Source organism: Copadichromis virginalis, linkage group LG5, assembly GCF_057382275.1.
Source record: "Copadichromis virginalis isolate Kocher_CV1m ecotype Utaka linkage group LG5, C_Virginalis_male_GT1.1, whole genome shotgun sequence".
NCBI lineage: Eukaryota > Metazoa > Chordata > Actinopteri > Cichliformes > Cichlidae > Copadichromis > Copadichromis virginalis.
The window spans coordinates 26,227,169-26,250,102 of NC_140622.1; the positions used below are offsets into that span (position 1 = coordinate 26,227,169).

The 22,934-nt window shown below is 39.5% G+C and overlaps 1 protein-coding gene across 2 annotated transcripts; it reads right to left on the minus strand.

Moving 5' to 3' along the window:
- Window positions 1-8,206: 8,206 nt before the first annotated feature.
- rbm6 (RNA binding motif protein 6) lies at window positions 8,207-22,724 on the minus strand. Of its 2 annotated transcripts, none has more exons than XM_085457053.1 (23): window positions 22,611-22,724; window positions 21,941-22,008; window positions 19,248-20,760; window positions 19,067-19,156; window positions 18,880-18,949; window positions 17,905-17,978; window positions 14,908-14,982; window positions 14,385-14,676; window positions 14,120-14,277; window positions 13,923-14,023; window positions 13,748-13,817; window positions 12,408-12,471; window positions 12,262-12,311; window positions 12,054-12,174; window positions 10,807-10,904; window positions 10,144-10,488; window positions 9,901-10,050; window positions 9,722-9,787; window positions 9,415-9,645; window positions 9,254-9,328; window positions 9,062-9,159; window positions 8,876-8,927; window positions 8,207-8,786 (listed from the first exon to the last, which is right to left on the minus strand). In XM_085457053.1, exons 2-23 carry the CDS (start codon window positions 21,985-21,987, stop codon window positions 8,691-8,693), a joined length of 3,936 nt encoding a protein of 1,311 aa, XP_085313179.1. In that variant the 5' UTR covers window positions 21,988-22,008; window positions 22,611-22,724; the 3' UTR covers window positions 8,207-8,690. The 2 variants fall into 2 exon arrangements, with proteins under 2 accessions (XP_085313179.1, XP_085313178.1); XM_085457052.1 differs by having other exon boundaries at window positions 12,408-12,474; window positions 22,611-22,723.
- Window positions 22,725-22,934: the final 210 nt, after the last annotated feature.

Consider the following 22,934-nt stretch of genomic DNA (forward strand, 5'->3'; position numbering starts at 1 on the left):
ATAGATCAAGTTGGGGGGAATGAGAAAAAGCAGCAGCACTGCGTCTCCATCTGTTGTACAACACTTTGCTGATCATGTTATCAGTTGGAGAAAGCTAATGTAAACCTACTGCTGATGAAACTAACCATGTGTCCTCTGGTTTCCTCCATAGAGGGAAGACTAAGTAGAACTGTAGTTTGGGGTAAAGAGCTGGTGTTGCGAGCACCTTTCAGCACCTTCTGATTCAGTGCACATTTACAGGGCCCCAAAACACAGGTAGGCTGAGGAGCAAAGCCATGTTTCTGTCATCGGGGGTCTGCAACCTGGATCTTTGCTTCAGCAGTTCCAGTGCATACGTACTATGTAAAAGCCTAAAAAAAATTACACGTATAGTAGCAGCAGGGGATTGTCATTCTCACCTACAAGGTTTCAGAGATATGTTGAAGAAGCTTTATTTGGTATGTGGTAAAATAGCAGACAGGGCATCCAGAGGAGGGGTGAGTCTGTGAGCGCCCACTGTAATGTTTGGCAGTGGACTTCAGGCATACAAAATGAATGTAGTGGTCTTGATTGAACATGCTGCAAGTATATTTAGCCTGTCTTGAACATGGACTACTTTTTTCTCAGAGTGCAATTTACTAAAAGAGCTCACGCAACATTTATAACGTGGGAGAGTCTGACCTGTCTGGAACGTGCAGCAACAGTGTGAAATACAAACATGGTAAATCATACCAGAGGTGGGACCAAGTCATTGTTTTGCAAGTCTCAAGTAAGTCTCAAGTCTTTATCCTCAAGTCTCAAGTCAAGTCTCAAGTAATGTCAGGCAAGTCAGAGTCGAGTCTCAAGTCACTGGTGTAAAAGTCCGAGTCAAGTCACAAGTCTGAAACTTTGAATTTCAAGTCCTTTCGAGTCTTTAAAAAAAAAACAACGAAAAAATAATGTTGCAGTTATATGCTAAATGTAAATATTAGACCATGTAATTTTAAAATCTGTGTTTTTCTCAACACATGACAAAATAGTGAACTTAGAAAATATACACAAATTGTGAAATTGCACCTCTTTAAAATGCAGCTCAATTAAACCTAGCTCCAAGAATAATTTTCACCGACAGTTCTGAGATAAGCTGCATGTTATTCTTGGATGCGGTTGTAGGACCAGCTTTAAAATCGCATGACAAAAATATACACATTAAAAAAAACTGTATCACCAACGTAGCCTGGACAACATTTGCTAGTTAGATGAAGTCAGCTATCTCATCGTAGCATATTTATATGCATATTTATAATTATACGCTTCTTGGAGTGAGTGCATACACTCATGAAGTTTAGTAACTTCCGGTCACTGCAACAAGCCCAGGTACAGTTTACCGACGGATGGGTACAGGACCTTGAAATGCACCGTGTAGAACGAAAGACCATCGTACGTATCATAAGTTTACCAGTCTCACAAATCGTCGTCATAAATACACATTCGTTAACCGTTTATTAATAGGACCTTTGAGCTCAATGGTAATTAATTAGTAGTGGAAATAATTTCTGGTAGCATCACAGAAATGTAGCAGTGACAATAATACTGTATGCTGTAATTGTACTGGGCAATTAGTGATACAAAAAACCTGTTTTATCCTGTGAATAAAAGTATATGTTTTTGTCAGTGTACCATAATAACAGAAGCGAAACGCAATATTGTGTCAGGACAATTCACTATTTATGCACAATAAACAAAGGAGCATAGCGCCACAATTTCTGTTCAGCGCCAGACTTGCTTGTAACCTATATCACTAATTATGTTATGAAAATGACGTATTAACTACTAAAAAACACTGACCTTCGTGTAAATGCTTGGAGCAGACTAACCTGTGAGCTGGAGTGTTCTGGGACGTTATATTTGATCTTTGAATGATCCAGGCCATCCGTTGCGTCTTTGTTACTTCGGAAACACGGCTCGAACAATTTCTCTTCAACGAAGTAATCCGATAACAACCGATCTCTTTACCCGTCGGCTTCCCGTGGCTGTCATGCGACCGGCTATTGCAGTTAATAATACAACAGCTTCTTGACATTTTTGTGTTTCTTTTTATCGCTGTGTGACTGATTTCAATTGAAAGCCTGCGTGCGCTAGTACCGCTTGCCACGAGTTCCCAGAATCCTTTGCGGTTCTACCCGTGAATGACGTCACATTTTCAATCTCTATATAATATGCATGTTAAATTTTATATTTGGGGTAAAATATCAAGTCTTTTCAAGTAAACCGGTTCAAGTCCAATTCAAGTCCCAAGTCATTGGTGTAAAAGTCCAAGTCAAGTCACAAGTCTTAGAACATTATTTCAAGTCAAGTCTAAAGTCATAAAATTAATGACTCGAGTCTGACTCGAGTCCAAGTCATGTGACTCGAGTCCACACCTCTGAATCATACCTGTTAGACAAAGTGACTAGCAGGTTAATTCTCAAACTGCAAGAAAGAAAGAAAGAAAGAAATGAAGGAAAGAAAGAAAGAAAGAAAGAAAGAAAGAAAGAAAGAAAGAAAGAAAGAAAGAAAAGGAAGCTGCGTTATGATGTGTGTTTTTCCCCTTGTGGCAGCATAAGTTTATACATTAACTGTAATTTTGCTGCAAGTGTGCATCACTGCAACTGTATAGCACATTAATTCAGATGAAGAGGGAACTTAATGGAGTTGTGTGTGTGCGAGAAGGAGATAATATAGAGAACGCTACTAATATGGTGTCAGAATGGACTACTAGTAGTAAAACTGTCGTGCACAGTATAGTAGTAATGGCTGATTGCACTGACAGCTATTTCCACTTACTGTGAATAGCAATAATAAACTGAGGCAGGGAACTGACCTGAAACAATCCATATGCTAAGCTCATTAAACATATTCCCAAGTGCAATCATTATTATAGCAACATCCTGACAACATTATTGCCAGGTATGGCCATAACAAATGAAAAAATCATCATATTGACATTAGTTATAATAGGGTGTAGGGCCAACTTTCCAGTCAGCTAATAAATTATATTATTTTTTCCACCCCAGGCCTCAAGTTGCCCTCAGCCCTTTGCTCACTCAAGCTGATATTATATTAAAAATTAAACAGGACATTAATAATATACAAAGATGAAAATATAAATATCTGAGTGCCTGGACTTGATGACCATGAGGAACCTTATTAGTCACACAGAATTTGAAACCAAGGAAGGGCCAGCTCACTTGAATCCTTAAAGACTTCTTACCGCTTGTCTTACCTAGCTTTGGAGTTTTATTCTTTACTTGCATTTTAGTAAACTTGTAGATTTTTTTTAGGTTAGCAAGTAACTGAAATAATGGTAGCTTTAAGTTTTGATAAAAACCATTGGGGGAAGTATTTTATGGAAATCATGTGAAAGAATTTATTCATTAAAAAAAGCACTTGTCTGGGAAAAAGCTCTTTTCAGTGATATATGGGTACATACTACTCCACACTGTAATTATGAATCTCATTAAAATGCTGTGTACAGGCACACTGTCAGGTACACCTTTTTAACTTCTTGTTAATACTTAACCAGCCAGTCGCATGGCAGCAGCTGAATACAGTGAGTCATGTAGACATGGCCGAGACGACTTGCTGATTTTCAAACTGAGCATCAGAATGGGGAAGAACTTTTACATGACTTTGAATGTGGCATTGTTTCTGGACTGGTCTGAGTATTTTAGAAGCTGCTGATGTCTTGGGTTTGATCTTCTAGATATCAGATGTTATCTCTGATCTCTAGGGTTTAGAGAACTCGTGTCAGCTAACAGGAAACTGGGGCTACAATTGGCACAGGCAAAATTGGACAGCAGAAGATTAGAAAAACAGTGAATCGATGAGTCTTAATTTCTTCTGTAAAATTTGGATGGAGGGTCAGAATTTGTTGTAATCAGCATGAAAGCATTTATCCTGCCTCAACCCAAAAATACCAGCTGATCTTTGTTTGAGTCTACCTGAGTATTGACCACAAAATTCCCTTTATGACCAGCGTACTCGTCTTCTGACAGCTGCTTCCAGCAGGATAACACACCATGACCACACCACAAAGCTCAGAACATCCTAAACTGGTTTCTTGAACATTACAACAAATTCATTGTACTCAAATAGCCTCCACAGTCACCAGATCTCAGTCCAACACCTTTAGGATGTGACAGAATGAAAGAATTGCATCATGGATGTGCAGCCAACAAGTTTTGGTTTTATTTAAGGCTTGACTTCCCATGAGGAACGGAAGAAGGCTTTGTGCTGAAACAAGACAATTCTTCCAGTAGATGAGTTGAATTTTTCTTAATTTTGTCCTGCTTTGAGTATTTTTCCTCTTAAGTACTCAGGTGACTGGTGAAATAGGTTAAAGAAGTCACCTCTTAACATGTAATAGCCACACTAATGCACCTTATGAGACAAGACATGAGTTAAAGATGTTTCGACATATGGTAGCACCTGAGGACAGACGAAGAAACCCTCAGCATGTAAATCTAATCTTGTGAGGACTGAACATACAATTAGATAATTACTTTTTTATTGCTTTTGTGGTGAGGGGATTATTCTGCTGCCTGCAGCTAATATAGACACTTCCTTATTATGCACATTCAGCTTTCATATAAGAACCCTCCTGATCCCCACCCCCAATGCAATTAACATAAATTCTCATATGGTTAGTGTGTTCACGAGCACATTGTTGGTCAAGATAAAAAACAATAGTTAGGAAAGATACTCACAAGATCATCATGTTGTCCTTTACCATTAGGTTTGCCAATCCATTCGGCACACAATTTTATAACAGAGTTTTAATTTGAAACCATGTAAAACAAAACAAAACAAAACAGCAACACAAAACAAAAAAACAGAGGATTTAAGGCTTTTTGCTTATTTATCCCCCCCCCCCCCCCCCCCCCCCGTTTCTTTTAATCAAATTCATCCACACTACCTCAGGCAATGAAATTAAGTTTAACTGTCAGGAGACAATAGTGAGTCACAGAGCATTCAAATCAACTGCCACTCTTGATGATGATTAATATAAAAATGACGCAGGGCTACTTTTGACTTTTTGAATCACATCTGAATCTGAATCGCTCAGATGAGCTTCGTAAATCTCGTACAGTCCTCCCAAGCAGTGTCAATGCAGAGTGCGCCTAGAAAAGCAACGTGGCAAGAAAGATGAGAACCGCTTATGCCAAAACCTCCTGAGTGATAATTAAATGAGACAACTGTAAATTACACAAAACTTGGAAGAGAAGTCAAAACAGGCTGTGAAAATAGAGGGAAATGTTCCAACTGGTTGTTTTCTGTATTAATTTAGTGCTATCACTTCTGTCATTTCTCTGTCAGTTGGAGTTGGAGTGCAGGATCATGACATCATTTCCAAATGTCTGTAATGTTCTCACTGACAGGGCTGCCAGTGGGTCTCGTTCTGCTCTGAGCAAGGGTCCAACATTTCTCAGCATGAGCCGCGCTCTGAAGGATGTCCCACAACTCGCAATTATGAGGACATTTTCAAGATAATGTTGTGGCTTAACAATCAATAACAGACAATTTTCCAACTTACACTTGAAAGACCAAACCAGATGGGGAAACTGCTCAGACAAGAATGAGTTTCCTATGAACTTGCAGTGGTTTAGTTTCTTTGTTTGCACGGGGTGACTACAGACACATGCTACTCCTTAAGGGACTCTTTCTGTGTGGGATATGCTTTTGATCATTTGTCATAACGGACAGAGACGAGATCTGAGATGACCACACAGTCATCCTACATGTTACCATATTGTAAATCCATTCCATCTTTAATAATGCTATGTGAGTTATGTTTCTGGGGCTCTTTGAAGAGGGAAAAGCAAAATGGAAAAACAAAGTGATGTGCTGTGAATTACCTTTCGATGCAAGGGTGTAAATACCGGGGCAGAAAAATTAGCAAAATGTAAATATATCCAATTTTTTAGCATCTTTTTGCATTTAGAATATTTCCACATCTGCAACAGTTTAGTGTCAGACCACCAATAAAAGCAACCAAATGATGTTTCTCCCTCCTCTTCTCACCCCTGTAGTCTGACAGCACATTTCAACATCTGAGAATCCTGCTGACTGTATCTTCTTGTGCCGTGTCCCCAGACTGCGGCTCCACCTGCCTGCTGCTAAAAGGCGTCAAGCTGGGATAATTGGCCTCCCTGTCCACTTTTTACTGCCATCCACAATGTCTGAAAGCTCTCCTTCACACGCACACGGGGGATACTAACGTGACAGTTCCCCCTGCGCTACCTCTCTATTTGGCCTCTCATCCTCACAGACTAACTGCACATTAATTTTCATTCCGTAGACCATTAGGACTGGATAATGATGGCATCTGTCACTGGAAGCTGGGGGTGTCTTTGGGGTCTTATGACAGAATTGAGAAAAGAGAAATGGAAATCAGTCCACAAAAAAATGAAAATGGCCACAGATACCTTCTCAAAACGCCTCCCTTTAGCCCTTTGGGACAGTGAGGGGAGATAAAATGCAAGATAATCCCTCACCCAGTGTATTTATTTCAGTGCATGAATCACAGTATAAACACCTACTGACATTGTTGACACTGTTATACAATAATATTATACAGGATCTGGACTGAATGGTAAAAGCAGCATTTTCAAATTTCCTAAATTTCTACTCTGACTGTACAATCGCACATTTTATTTAACTTGTAGTTTACAGGTCTAAAAATGATGTCACCGAAGAACATGAAACCCAAATCAATAGGAATCTTGGAAATAAAACTGCTATTTACATGGAAATACAACGATCATGGCTCCTACTCTGCTAAATCTGTTGCCCTCAAAATGTATTCATTTGATTGATGCCTGAAGATACAGTGACCTACGATTAAATCAGAATACAAGTTAATTTAAACATACCAGCAGGCTAGCAGGGTAGAAAAATCCCTGAAAATATGGAAGTAATTTTAGGACCTCTCAGTGTATGAATATATGATCAAATGCTTGATTTTATCTGACACATAAGCTGTCCCTTTCCCCAAGGACAGAGACTTACAGTGACCACAAAAATGCTTTAAAAGCAAAGGGCTGCACAGTACATGCTTTTGTTATGGTAGTGTACGTTCTTCATCTTTACATTGTATTTTGCTAAAATATAATTTCATTTTAGGTTATTTTGTATATCGTGGAGCATAAAGATTGTTTTGCTGCATAAAATGTGACATTTGAGCAAACGTATTACATAATATGCAGTAAACATTTCATACAATTTCCCCCTTCGTAATAACTTGGTATGTGGGAAATCCTGATAGCTGTCACATTATATTACTGTTAGTCTACATTTGGTAGATTAAGCAAAACAGAAAAGTTGTCAAGCTGCACACATTAAAGAAAGCAAATTAGGAGTACAAATAAAGACCTACTGCTTTGTTTTCGGAACACAAAAGGGCAACGGAGGCTTTGACTCCACATTTGTACAGATGTTTCTGCAGAGTGGCGATGAAAACTGTATTTTTAAAAAAGTGTTTCTGTAGTATTATTATTATTATTTTAATTGCCAGGCAAAAATGAGTGTAAAATAAACCAAAAAACCCCCCCCCAAAAACACCTGATGTTTTTGTTTCCAAGTAACAAAATCAGGTTTACACTTAACTATGTGGATTTGTAAGTTTAATTGTATCTACTTTACCTGCTGGTTGTTAAGATACGGGTGCAAAAACAAACGATTAATTCTTCCAGTTAGGCAAGTTATGGCCCTAAACTAAGCATAAAGTAAAAGGCATGACTGCTCTTGCACACGTGATAGGATGTTGGCTCCCTCCTGCTGTATCTGTTGTTTGTCACACTGATTACAGCTCCTCACGCTCCCTGTTCTCAGAGTAGCTGGTATGCCAGCACATCATGCAATCCTCTACAGGCACTGAACCACCACTGTAGGTCTTAGTTAAACTCAATAAAAGGAGAGATGGTGATGTTCTGGGTTCTGCAAATTGCAAACATTAAAACTACAATCAAGACTTACTGTAATGAATAAAACAATTTGTCAAAGCTGGTCTTCACCAGCATCCATAATTAGAAATATACACATCCACTTGAGACCTTCGGCTGTCTTCAAGTTGGTGAAGACATCAAACGCATTCTTACTTGATTCAATTATCTCACACCAACATATAACACGGCATCACACTGCCACCTAGTGGTCAGGAGATGTGTGTGCAGCGGACATGAACCTCAACAGACACAGAAACACGAGGTCAATTTCTTTCTTTTGTTTTTTACTTAAAATATGCACATATATAATAATTTTAACCATTCAAATTAGAGTGTAAAAAAAATCGTTCATTTTAAAGACAAAACCGTCGCCATAGTGACATTTCTTTAAAAGGGCAGGGAGAGAAAAAGACAATCTAGACACATTCACAAATATACATACAGACCACAAAAACAACAAACAAAAAAAAAAAGTGGGGGGAAAAGGGCAAAAAGTATTCAAATAAACTGTATTAACACTTCATATACAAAATTCATAAAGTTTTTTGTGTGGGGTTTTAAGCTCAATTGCAGCCTTGCAATGTATTTTTAAGATCTCATTATCTGTCAGTGTTCAGTGTACAAAAATGTGTAATAATACACATTTACTACACAGTAATAATGTCCAAAGGCATTTGTACAGATCTCTCATGCCATGGCATGTTTTTAACATTTCACATATCAAACAGAAGATGTGTTCAGATGAGATCACTCAAGTTCCTTGAACCGTGCAAACATGGCCTTGCGTACTGCTTGTTTGTAGGTGGCATGGTCCCAAACGACAGGCTCCTTCTTCTTCCTTGGCTAGAAAAGAAAAAAAAACTCAATAAGATGTCCAGATAACAAAAACCTTTCATAATGCTAAAATCAATCAAATGAAACCCCGCACTTACCGCGACAGGTTCCGCCCCTAAACCAGGCCTCTCGCTGACTTTATTCATTTCCCTAAACACAGGAAACACTGTTAGGCAAATATGACCAGAAGCATGCTTTAAATTTATTTATTTTTACAATTCTCGTAATATTTACTTTGTTTCCCATTTTAGTCACAATAAACACATTTTGTTAATGCCTCTTACCTGGAGCTCCCAGCCCAGGTGTTTTGATGCTGTGGTTGTGAGTGATGGTGTTTTCTTCTTTTCTGTTCTGGTGATTTGGGTGCTTCTTTGGCACTCAGCTGTAGAGGATGCAATCACTTTTACTTAGACTACTGAATTATCCACGCAATACCCTCCTCTGCAAACGTTCCCACTCCACGCATGTCCACTTACTTGTCTTTCCTGGTTCTCCAGTGCCTCCAATTCCTTCTTTGACCTCTTAATTTTAAGGTGGATCTCCATATTTTGCTGTGGAAATAACAATGCAAGTTTTAGAAGCTAAATTTGTAGTATCAGTGCCAATAACTGATGATAGACAAGTCAGAGGGTAGTACTTTGTGCAGATCAGAAAGCTGTTGGTGACGGATAAGAGCATCCTTGTTGGGGAACTGCCTTCTACACAACAGACACGCCATCTTCTTCCAGTCAGTCAGTTTGTCGTCCTTTTCTTTTGACTGGCCGCTCTGAGCGGTTTTAACCGTCTCATCCTCCTTTTCTTCCTCCACCTCTTCATCGCTTCCGGCTCCATAGTCTGATGCCAGCATACCCAGGGATCCCATTGGACGCTGAAAACGGAAGCAGATGAAGATTAAACTGAGAATAACCAAAACACCAAAAATATGACCCAGGAGGAAATCTTACTTTTGACTTCTCGTCTTTCTTAGCAGGAGCAAGGGGCTTCTTAAAAAGATCATCTCCACCTGCAATCTGCAGATGACAGAATAGAAGGAAAAATGATTACAAAACAAAAGAAAGCAATAGCTGTTACTCCTGCATGTGAAATCGAGTCGACTCAATTATGATGTTTGGGGGTCCCTAACCTTCCTTTCAAATACAGCGAAACCAGCATCGGCCGATTTAGACTGCCTCTTATCGTCGTCTGTTCCGGTCTTCAGCAGAGGAGATGGAGCACGCACAGTTTCCTTTTGACGATTCTGGATCTTCGCCCAGCGCTCCATATCTTTCATTATCTGCAAATAGGAAAAAAAACATTTCTCATGTATTTGCCCCCTGCACACATTTATTTAACATTATGCACAGCAGATTTGCTACATAACTGATACCTTGACAGCAGCTAGGCTTCTTGGCTTCTCCTCCTTATCCTTCTCTTTGTCCTTTTTAGCAGAGTCGTCACCTTCTTTGTCCGGAGCAGCACCAGAAACTGAGCCGGGCTCCTGAGCTGAGCTGGCAGCTGAAACTGGAGCTGGAACCGTTGAAGCCTGAAGTGACACTGACGGCTTCTTCATTTCTAGAGGAGCATCTGCTGCTGGGTTTGAAAGAATGGCCTGGTCTTCAGCCGTCATGGTAACAGGTTGGTTATCTGCAGAGTTACTTCCTGGGACTGGGACATAGGTCTTTGACACAGCATCCCAGTACAAGTACTCCTGGGCTTGAGCATTATAGAAATACTACACACACACACACACACACACACACACAAAAAATTAAAACCTCTATTCAAATTCCCTTTGGGGTTGCTTAAAAATCTGCTAAATTAAATCAAAGCATCTTCTTATTACTTAATGATTGGGTCATAATTTTTAATCACATAAACAATCCATCTTCTCAAAAAGAAGTTGGAGGTACTGGGTAGATGTTTTAATTATGCAGTGAAATCTACAACATACAAACTCGTATTCACATTCTTCACAGCAATCATTAATCTCACTGACTAATCTCACTGATTAATCTCACTTTGCACTTTTTTAGGCAGTGTGGAGGCTCACCCTGGAGTTCGGATCGTAGTATAGCGTTGTCTCCGGATCGTAATAGAAGCCTGACGTGGCATCATACAAGTAGCTAGACGTGTCTGGAATTTCAGCTCCTGGAGTAAGCATAGCAAATGAATAAACATAAATACATTGGATGTAGGGGTGGGCGGTATAAACTGTATACGGTAGAAACGATATAAATTTGGCCAACGGTAGAGCTTTTGACTATACCACTCTCCCGCTCTAGGGCACAGCAGTATCATCTGCAAATTATGCCGGGCAACAGTAATAACTACGAGACGAAGCACTTTTGGAATATGGGAAAAGCCAAAAATGGCGCTTCCCCCACTTCCAAACCATTGATTCATTAATGCTGAATTCTCTCGCAGCTGCTCTATTCCCATGTTATTGCAGTATATTAATCACCAACCTCGTATTGTGGATGGATTATCTCAGTTGTTCTCCTGACTGAAGTTTGGTCCGTTTATAGCATCCTTCCATGCGATTGCATGTGTCCCTAACCACCAGAAACCCTCACGTTAACTTTTATCCAGTGGAAAAAGGTTAGCGTTCATCCTTCAGCTTCACTATGCTAATGTTATGCTAACGTAGCTGTTTTGCTAGCAATCATGTAGTACATCATTATATACCCGCTAGTCCAACTTCAGTAACCCTACAAACGTCACTGCTGTTTAGTTTTCTCTCTTCATTTATGTTGGAAGTGATAGCAGAGCTGTACGTTTTAATTTTTTCAAAAATCTCTCAGTCAGAACATGGTATATCATGTTTAAGTGGAAACTAGCGAGCTAACTTCCTGCTAACTTCGAACTCCGATGAATTTAATAAATTCTGTTTTCATGGATGCATGGATCTTAAACTTAATTGTTACACCTGGTAAAGCAGCAACGCTGATCATTTTATTAAATATGAAAGAATTTAGACAGTTTTAACTCTCAGTGTTGCCGCAGTGTTTGTTTGACTTTGGGACCTGGGCCGTGTACTACATAAAATCGGTTCGAAGTCAGTAAGCACAACCAGAATTCATACATAAGGTACACTGTTGATTTTTGAGAAAATTAAAGGATTTTAAGTGTGCCTTATAGTGTGTAAAATACGTTATACAGAAGAAAAGAATATATCGCGATATATACATTTACCATACATGCTTCAAATTATACCTTGATATGGATTTTAGGCCATATCGCCCAGCCCTAATTGGATGGTAGATGATCCTAAAAAAAGACCCATTTAAACCGTCTAACCATAAATGTAGGCCTGTGATCCGTCTGTGGTAGCTGCCATCCCAGAAGACTCTGTGGTCACATGAGTTCCAGCCAACTGGTATGATGGATCCACAGTTGGAGGTGCAAGATAGCCGATTCCCTTTGAGGGGTTGAAAAATAAAGACAGTTATATGGTCACATTTCAGACAGCATATTTGCAACTTTGCTCTTTTGGTATGCAACCTACCAGGGTACCGCTGGGGTCTAATGGCGGCGCAGCATTAGACATCGCAACACCTGAGGAGAAACAATAGTTTTTAAATTACAAAAAAAAAAAAAAAGAATTATAACCAACAGGAGAGACACACTAGACTGTATCTGAGAAAGAGTCACCTTGCATTCCAGTAAGAGCACCAGTAGGTGGCTGCAAGAACTGTGGAGGTTGTGGAAACTGCTGCTGCTAAAACACAGAAAGAAAATAGATCATCTGAGTTTGCATCATTCACTTCAGCTTCAGTAATTAGAGAGCACTGCACATTTAATAATGCTGACTCTTATTACTTAGATATTTGTTTTTGAAACCCCAGAACTACTACCACCTCGATAAAGATGCAGAACAGCAGTCAATACCTGTTCACATACTTTTGCATAACACCTAAACATCAATAGTCAATGTAACTCATTGCTGACAAATCATGATGCATGGCAGCACTTGTCAATTAGTGATGCTTTTCATTTTACTTTATTTATTTTTTTAAATACCACAAGATATACAAATATAATAGGGAGCTTTTTTAAATATATGACTTTATAATTTACTGTAAAGCTGATGAGCACACAGCCTTTGGTCATGTGTCTTCACCCAGACATCATGCAGAGATGTTCAAACAAGTTCATTCATAATGCACGCCCCCCACGCTGCTTTTGGATGTTCTCACTACAGACATGCCCAAACAAACAACAGTCTTTAGTCCTGGTTTGTATCCGTAGCTCCTCCTTCCTTCTAGCCTCTTTATCCATCTTATTCAGTAAGTCTGCCCCAGGGCAGCTGTGGCTACAACTGTACCTTGCCTCCACCAGTGTATGAATGTGAGAGTGAATGAATAGTGGAATTGTAAAGCGCTTTGAGGGAACCCAAAAGACGCTATATAAATGCAATCCATTATTATTATTATTATTATTATTATTATTATTATTATTCACTTTCAATCATTCCCTTCTCTCATTCCACTTTTCTTCACCTCCCTTCTCATCCTCACATCCTCCCCCACTGTCATTATCCAACTACTTTACCTTCATATAACTTTCACCCTCCTGTTAGCCCTTTATTTTTCCCACCTTGCTTCTTCGCTTTTTAACAGTAGCTGCCCTTTACAGCACAGCATGGTAGCTCAGTGACGAGTAATGCAGTCTAACAGACAAACTACATCACCTCAACCTGGGCGACCAGGTGTTTGTTTGGAGTTCTGTGTTCTCCTTAGTCATTAACATCATTAGAAATCAAAGCTCTGGAGTTTAGTAGTATTTGTACAGAACTAATATTATAAACCCTTTTAAGCTGTTATGATCTTAATGAAATTATGCACTTAAATTCACTTTGCCTACTGAACTGAGGAAGGGGTCACTGCTTGGAGCTCCCAATAAAAACAAAAAACCAAAAAGAAAACCCTTCATGAGTTTAACATTCAAAGATGCAAGTTTCTATAATTTTTTTTATAATTACCACAACTTACCCCGATTATGCTGCTGTCAGGTGGAAACCCAAGGATAGAAGTGTTTGATTTCTCAACATCTTTTTTGACACTGAAGGAAAACCAAAAAGAAAAAAAAAGAAAAAAAAAAAAAAAAAGGTAAAGATTTTATAGTGAACATGTCTGATTTGAAAATCTTTGCAACACAGTTACTTACTTTTGGTTCTTCAGGGGTTTTGCAACCTCAGCATATACTCTGACTCCATCGATATAAAGGGGCCTGGGTTTAGTGAGGAGTTCAACCAGACGTGTCACTTGCTACAAAAGAAGAAACAATGGTATGTTTCGGATACTGAACAAATAACCCCATTACAAACTCAACAAGAATGGAAAAGTAGCGATATCTGGCAGTACCTCATGGGAGTCCATGTCAACAAAGCAGAAGCACTTTGATCCAGGTGGTTTGCCTTTCACTAGACGAACATTTCTCTCATCCAAATAAGCAAAGGGATCCAAGGCTTTCAGGATAGTCTCAACTGTTGTTGTGGACTTCACATTTTTTATTATCATGGCTGTAACAGTGACAACAATTTTTTACTTTAACTGTATTAGCACATAACTGAATAAACATATTCATCCATATCAAGATACAAAGGACAACAAACTGAAGTTCGCATACTCTTGCTGTCTTTAAATACGGAGTCAGACTGTTGTGAGGGGTGATGAGGAAGGTTGCGGTTGTTCCAAGACTCTGCCTGTTGCTCCGTATCATGCTGTTGAAGCCGCTGGTCCACCTGCTGCTGCCAGGCCTCTGGAGTGAGGTCAGAGCTACGCTGCCACTGACTATGAGAAAAGGTCTCAATCGGATCCTTTGGTCTGGACCCATTCAGGTTCATCTTCAGCTCTTCCAAAGGTTCATCTGATATGGGCAATTGGGGCTCCTGGATTTGAGGTACTTTGTGATCTGATTCCTGTAGCAAGAGAAAATGCGAGCCATAAATTTTAAAAAGCATTTTTTCACGTCATCTTTTACTTAGATATTAGCTTTATTTTATTTACAAAGTCATCTTGCTCCTATAAGCTAGTACAAGTTACTATTGTTGCTGTTTTCTATTAATGTAAGCCCAATAATCAATGTGTTCTGATAATTCAGAAGAAACTGTTTTTTGAACTGAAGAACTAAAGATTCTTTATTCACTCACATGAACACGTCTTTCACACTCTTCTGGCTGGATATACTTAATTGAAGTAGTTCTAGTGCCAACCTTTATAGACCCCTGAAAGAAGAACAGAAAATACCAGTCAACACTAAACTTCCCAGTTACTCATATCTAAAATACCAGTGACACCCAACATGCACTGTGGCAGGTTTAGCCCTCCTCTCTTCTATGAGGACAAAATGGGCCATCACTAATGAAAAAGTGCAAAGCCCATGTCCATGACCCATGCTACACATGGGTCATTAGTCCCCGAAAAAACAGCTAGTTGAAAGGGGACCACAAATAAGCGCTGTCTATGGATTATATTCATTACTACTCTATCAATAGATAAAATTATCATGTGGGCCATTATAATCTCACATTTCTTGAGCCAAAGTAACATGCTGAAATGTATTTTTTGCCCAACCAAAACCCAAAGCTATGCAACTCACTATTAAACAAGAAAAGGACAGGGAACCCCGAACTGAAGAGCTAAAATAGGCAATGTTTTTCTTTCTTTTCTTTTTTGTCAAAAATAACAGATCATGCCAATTTTTTTCCCCTCTCAATCCACCAGCCTTATTAAACAGTCAGCACATGAAGTCTGAGAAGTGTCATTAGAATCAGATTATCTACAGTTGTCCCTTTCTCACATGGAGCACGCAGTAGATATGTCCACATTTGATGCATTGTCAATACTAAAAACACTCCAGAGAGTTGCATAGTCAGAGCGGGTAGGAGGCTGGACACATGGCGCCCACTGCTCCTTGCGAAGTCACCAAAACTGCACTAGTCTCACATTTGCAGAATCAGATATAACGCAGACTTAGATATAGAGAGCTGGTCCAGACATTAGAAATTTCACTCTTGGTCTACAAGACAGCCATCCACGGAAGAATAAAGGTCACTCTAAAGTTCTAGATGAGAACCAAATTCTGAGCAGATGAGTTGTACAAACCAAACATTGCCACTGTAAATAACCCATTTCCAACACCAGGCTGTATCTGCATGAGATGTATCCAAGCAAAACCTACAGTACGTATAAATGTTTTTACAAATTTTGAACCATTTATCATCCATAACACTGTGGAAGTCAAAAATGCATCTGAATGTGGCCAGTGTGTCTTCATTCCAGAGCCATTATTTTACCCCCCAAAAACTAGAGCCATCCTTTTCCTCTCCCAGGAGTTTCAAGGTGGATATTCAAATATTTGTCATTAAAACCTGACAACTGATTCCATTGGCGTATGTTTTTTTGAACGAGCCGATCACAAGCTGCTGAACATGTACAAAAATAAATAAGTTATTGGTGTAATAAAGGTGAAAAGCAAAACAGTCAACTTGAGCCAAAACAGCTACACATTTCAGCAAAAATCCAACTGGCCAAGATAAGTCAAGATCAAAGTTGCTCCAAGCAATCCAAAGGCCGATATCGAAAACCACAAAAACAAATAAATAACTGATGAGTTCAAGAGGCCAGCAAGAATTTGCAAGACTTGCATTCTGAGAAAACGTTGAAGATAAATGAAATTGAACCAAAAATATAAGACATACTGCAGAAACCTGAAGACAAGACTGTTTGCAACTGTGTCTTGAAGCTTTGTGAATCTGTATTCCCCACTTTCAGGCATTCCATGAAAATTTGTGCAGTCAGAGAATCCATCCAATAAATGTTGTGGCATAGCAGCAAAAACAGAAATGTCAACATAATGAATGACCCTAAAGGAACAGTCAGCGGCTCGATCACAAATCAAACAGCTTCATTACGAGGAAACGCCAAAATAACTTTCTTGGCGATTCAACAACAGCTGAAATAATATAGTCAAGATATCGTCCACTTATTTCAGTTTGCACCAAAGTCGTGAAGCAACAAACTACAGCGCCAAGCTGCAAGCACAGCTAAAAGCTCTCGAATGCAAAGTAGTTACAGACATTATAGATAAGTGGGTATTCACTATAATGCTTTACCTGTCCTAAAATTACAACTGGAAAAGGTTTCAATCAAGACCCCAAAATAATAATTTGAATGAAGACAGTCAGCAACACAGCTTACAGCCACCACACACAACTCCTACAAAACAAATACGGTCAACTGGTGAAAAGTGACATCTTTCAGCTACTTCAATCAATCAGTTACATTTCAGCTACAATACTGTTTTTCAACCCCAAGCCTCAAGATGAACCGACTATCACCTTCTGATATGCCTTCAAACTCTATTCCTCAAACTTGGAATCTTTCAAAGGGTGCCGGTACAGAAAACGAGCACCAATCAGCCTCCTTTTCCCCCCCATTTTATGGGAAATCCCGTGAAAATTGCTGTGTAAAATGTTAAAACTTGCAGCTGCTTACTTGAAAACAAAATGCCACCACAAGACATAAAGGCACCCATTTGTCGCAAGCAGCAAAAAATTTCCTTTGGTCTTCATAACCAAATAGAGTAAACGTTCGAGTTTAAAAAGAATAAATGTTAAAAATCATTGATTCATTGTAGATAATGAGACTAGCTTTTCATCAAACGTTAAACCATGCAAGAACTATATTTATAGTTTCTGGTTAAATACGTAGTGTTACTCGTTTGGCACATCATGGCTGAAATCTGAAAAGTTAGGACTAGTAATCAATAAAAGGAAAACCAGTTACTGTCTGTACATACTGTTTTAAAGTCGTATTTTTTCTAGATCGACTTAATAGGTTATCTGTGGCATTATTATGGCTGTGTGGATAAGCACTGATATGTTAATAAAAGAGATTAGGACCACCTATTAAAATATATATGTGTATATATATATATATATATATATATATATATATAAAATAAGAAAAAAAAGATCTTTTAAACTGTCGACATCTGACATCATCTCCTCAGCCAAGATGACTTCACTAAGAATTAAAGCAATCCCTTCCATGGTTCTCTTCCTCCCCATTTAATAAATGCCCCCTCAACCCCTAGTAATCCTGATGGAAGAGATGGCCTTCGTAGAGTGACGAGGATGGGCCACCTTGTTGGACTCCATGAAGTGGACTGCATCCTCGAGGTTTAAAAACTCCACATAGGCCGTATCGTAGCTGTAACCTGGGGACAGCATTTGAAATACAGATGGGTTTTTGTTAGTCAATGCCAGTAATGATAGTCACCCAGTGAAACATTACAAGAATGCATTTGTGAATACATCGAGACAAAGCGAGCGAATTTTCACACCTTTACCGACACCCATACCTTTTCAGGAAAACTTTTAGTTTATGCCTTTTTTTTTTCTTAATCAGTCTTCAGATGACTGACGACATTTCAGACTCGTCATGAAAGGCTTTGATAAGCCAAGCCTTGACAAACCACTGGCAAGTGAGTGTTTGAGTAGAGAGCACCATGGAGACAGAAAAATTTACAATTTGTGTTCATATCTAATCAAAAACGAAAAAAAGGCACCCATTTCTGTGAGGTGTTTTGATACATTTGACATGATCTTCACAAAAAAGCTCAGCATCATGAAGGCACTGCGTGTACAGCGACCCACTGAGGAAAACTTTCACACTAAAGCAGATGTTTAAATCAGGAAGATGAACAAAGCGCCAGCAGCGGGCTTTCCATTTCAGATTGGCAGACATCTTTTCCCCCCTGATCAGAGTACTTGGATAGCGTCCCCGAAGGACACATTCAGCAAGTCACATGCCACACGTCTTTTTTCTGACGGGTCACCAAATATCACTCTCCAAAAGCTGCTAATATTTAATCTTGCTAAGTCTTTTTAAGCGCTGGCAAAGACCCCAGGTCCTCAAACATGAAAAAGGATTGCAGAAACACCCCACCCCCCTGCTTCTTTTCACTGAGCAAGTTACCAGAGACAACCAACAAGAAAAGCAACCAAGAATGTAAAGAAATAAAGAATGCGGAGGTTCGAATGTCGTAAAAGCGAATCGTCAGGACAGACTAGCGAGAAACTGTCCCAAACAGTTCCACAAAGAAATTTCATTCTTACCTGGCACAACCTTCTTGATTTTCATCCCCTGCATTGGCACACCATCACGAGCTGCAAAAGCACCAAGAATCTGCAAAACATTTCAAAATGAGTAAGCTATGTCATGTCTGTCTATGCCAATTAAAAACACAGTATGGTTTAAAAATAGATAATGTAAAAGACAAGGTTGCATTTCTATTTCAATTACCTGCTCCATTGTGGCAGTCTTAGGAATACCAGTTACAGATATAGTATTGGAAACGTTGTCTTCCATTGATGCACTCCTGTAATCTTGATCCTTTCAGGCAGCAGCCATTAAAATATTCAAATATTATTAATACAATATATTGTTAAACAAATACTAGTGAGGAAAAACAAATTACACATACCTTGGAACCAGAATCGCTAAACTTTGAAGGTGAGATTGGTTTAGACTCTTTAAGGAGTTTCTCTGGAGCTTGAAGTTCTTCATGTTTGTAGTCAAAAACCCCTCCAGAGCCTGTTCTGTAATCAATGTCCCTATAGTCCTGATCTCTTGCCTGTATAGTGCTGCTGCTTGGGAAGTCCTGTTCGGGCCCTAGCTTACCCCTTCCAGGTCCTTGATTTGGTGGGATATCCTTCATCTCTTTAAAGCGATCAGTTGGCTCCTGAATTTCGTGTAAAGGATGATTCTTCTCCAAAGGCGGTCTTTCATCACAATTTGATTTATTGTGAATATGCTTTGGGTCTCTTTCTCCAAGCCAATGTTTACCCTCATTTTCTCTTCCTTGAGGGCCAGTAAGGGGACTTATTTGTGGAAGCGGAAGATCTTGTGGGCCTTTGCTTCCAATTGGTGGTAGACCCATGGGAGGAAAGCGATCACCACGAGGAAAGCCAAGATCCTTCCGTGGAAAGTCAACAGATGGTCTATCCCGCTCATTAAAGCCTGGTGGATCCCTAATATTCACATCTCGGCCAAAACCTACAGGTAAGCTGGGTTCAGGTACACCACCCATACCTTTGTTGAAGAAAGAGTTGCTATCCTTTCGACGGTTCTTCCATTCTTCTGCAAGTGTCATCTCTTCACCACTCCGATAATCCATAAGGGGACTGTTACTCTGCTCAGAATATTCTCTCTTTCTGATAGTGTCTACTGCACCCATAAAGTCTGACCTAGGAGGACCGACATCTGGAGGTATGTCTGGTCTTCCTCTGTTTTGTGGAGGGACATCATTATTTCCGAATCTTAAAGGAGATCGATCTCTACCTCTAAATTCAGCTGAAGGTCCGGGACGATTTCTGAAATCCATATCAGAATCAAAGCCACCCCTTGCATTGAAAGGCGGCCCTCCTCTCCTGTCAGTGTCCATCATTCTCCTGTCACGTGCAGCCATGTCCATATCATAGCGACCTGCCTCTCCCATTGGTGGTCTGTCATGCATGTCTATAAATCCATCCTTTCGCTCCATTTGATCCATGGGGAACCCTCTTCTTCCATCAACATTGGGATTGCTAAACCGTGGCATATCGTAATGGAATGGTTCCCTCTCCCTCATATCCATAAACCTGTTTGTTTCTTGAGGCGGCATACCCCTGCCTCCCATATCTACGGAGTTCCTGCCGGGCCCAGGGAGACCTGAAGAATTCATAAGTTTGTCTCTAATGGAATTTTCATAGTGCCGCCGAAGACTGAAATCAGGCTTTTCTCCAGGTCTGAAGAACTCTCTGTTTGGCTCCCTTCCTCGCATATCATGTTGGTCCATATCACGCCCCCTCATGGGTGGCCCATCCATCCTCCTCATTTCCATAGGCGGCAGATCAAGGGGTCTTGGGCCCATATGACCTATATTCATCCCATCTCTACCTCTATAGTCAGGCATGGGACGATCTCTGCCCCCAAACATTTCTCCACGGTGATCACCACTGGAATATATTAATATTTATTAAAATATTATTTAAAACAAAAAACAGGTGCAAGCATGGTAGAACTAAGTGACATCCAATGATTCAGTTTAATTGAATTCACTGAGGCTTTATTAGCATGGGTTTCATGAAACAATAGTGCAAAAGCATCAGAATTTATCAAGCTATTTGGATAGTACATCATGACAATAATCTGTACATTAATACAGTTTTATGCTTTATGTTGACAACATGAAAATACAATGTATCACATGCATAGGTAATTTAAAGTCCTTAAGTTGTGGCATGTTAATTAAGAATAGGTATTCTTTGAAAGAATATGTATTATGTAGATTTTGTAAACTTAAATATACAAAATCTGAGGATTTACTTTGTTAAAGCAACTTTTACATTTCAGAAAATGAATGTCTGTCTTAACCTCACTTGCTTAACAGTTATCACTGACCACATATAACCTTCATATCATCTTAAGATGTTTATTCTTTTCCATTTTCAAAATAGGACTGATTACATTTTTATACCACCAGCTGTATAGTTTTACACCAACTGGTGTTGGGCTAGGAGTGGGAACTGTATCGTTTCTGAGAAGGACCAGTTAGTCCCAGCACCAAATGACACAGCAGCTGTTGTGTGTGGGGAGATTTAGCATGCAGGTTTTTATAGGTTTGGAAAAACATTTGAGTGAGAATATTTAGTAGAGGTCTGTGTGCTTATCTACATGTATTTGTTTGTGGTTCTTTGTCTACATGAGAAATGCCTTTACAGACTTTTGCTAATAAAGGTTCTGACATGTCCCCCATTGTGTAGTGCTGAGTGGACCTCATTCTTCACTACTCTATAGCAATATGGATAATCTTAAGCCAGATTTGACAGTGAGCGGATATGTTTATCCAGATCAATACAAACATTCGATGGTTCAAGGTAGGTAGCAAAATGTATTGCATAACTTTTTCAAATTAATGATAGTGCCAAATCACATCAGCAGTCGCTTAAATGCGCTATAAGTTGTAAGGCAAAGACCCTACAATAATTATATAATAATCTTTCAAATATGCAAATACATTTCCTACTGCTTGCAAATAGCATTACAGATAAAAACATGTGAAATTGGGCAGAAATAAATACACAATAGCACATCTTAAAGTCAGTATGCGCTTATGACTAAATGATGCTCGTTTACCGAAAGGGTGGTCCTCCCCGTGGTCCTTGCCCTGGTCCATCCCACATTCTTATAAGTCAGTATCCTATCTGCAGAGTAAAAAAAACCCAATTTGCGTTATTATCCACACCATCTAAGCTACCTATGGTACATCGGTCATTTAATAATAAAGATGATAACTACTGGGCTTTGACAGAAAAAAAAACCAATAGGACTGATCAGAAATCTTTGAATGCACAGTCACGTGAAAGTGTCCATTTATATGTCAGGAAGAGCGCTATTAGGCCGAAACAAAGATGATTTTCAAAAGATGGCTGCACGGGATAAACATGCAGTGTGGCGTGAGTGCTAATGGTTGCCCACAAAAGAACGGCTCGCTAATTATAGCCATAGGTAGGCCTCACAAAACTACGCCACAACATAGACAAACAATGATGTCCTACTAATTGAACTGCGAAGGATTTCAACGACACGATCGAATCATTTCATCAGCGACAGTGTTTTAACTTGTAAGACCGTTGTAACAAAAGTCAGTCTACCGTAAGTGATGAGTGACGCTATCGAAGCTAACGTAACTTGGCTAACGATTAAAGGACGTTTTCGTTTTCCAAGCTTCCAACTGCGCAGCACCTTCACCAAGGCTTATTTTTTTACAGTATTATTACGTGTATATTCAGTGTATGGAACCCACCTCGGTTGCTCCTCGAGCTGAGAGTTGATACTGCGAGAATTTGTCGCTCAGACCGTCGATGGCTTGAACGAAGTGCCGAAAAATGGAGGCGTGTGCTCTTCTTCTACAGCTGCTGCAGCGCAGACTCGTCTTCTTCGTTTTTGTTATACTATACCTATGCAGGGAGAATTGCTGCCACCCAGCGGTTATTAAATACAATAATAACAAGAAGAAGAAGATGATGATGATCTCCTCCCACTGCACCCCAAAACTTTCTCTGTGGTCTTTCTCTTTTACCTCCTGTCTGGAAGTTCCATGTTCCACTGCCTTTGTCCAGTAGATCCA

What these genes read in the sequence shown, in the direction of transcription:
- rbm6 (XM_085457052.1), bottom strand. Translation starts at nt 21,987, where the DNA reads ATGTGGGATGGACCAGGGCAAGGACCACGGGGAGGACCACCCTTTCG. An exon ending in TTGACATGGACTCCCATGAG is followed by an intron (nt 14,024 to 14,119) that starts GTACTGCCAGAT and finishes CTTCTTTTGTAG; the next exon opens with CAAGTGACACGTCTGGTTGA. An exon ending in TAGGGGCGGAACCTGTCGCG is followed by an intron (nt 8,787 to 8,875) that starts GTAAGTGCGGGG and finishes TTTCTTTTCTAG; the next exon opens with CCAAGGAAGAAGAAGGAGCC.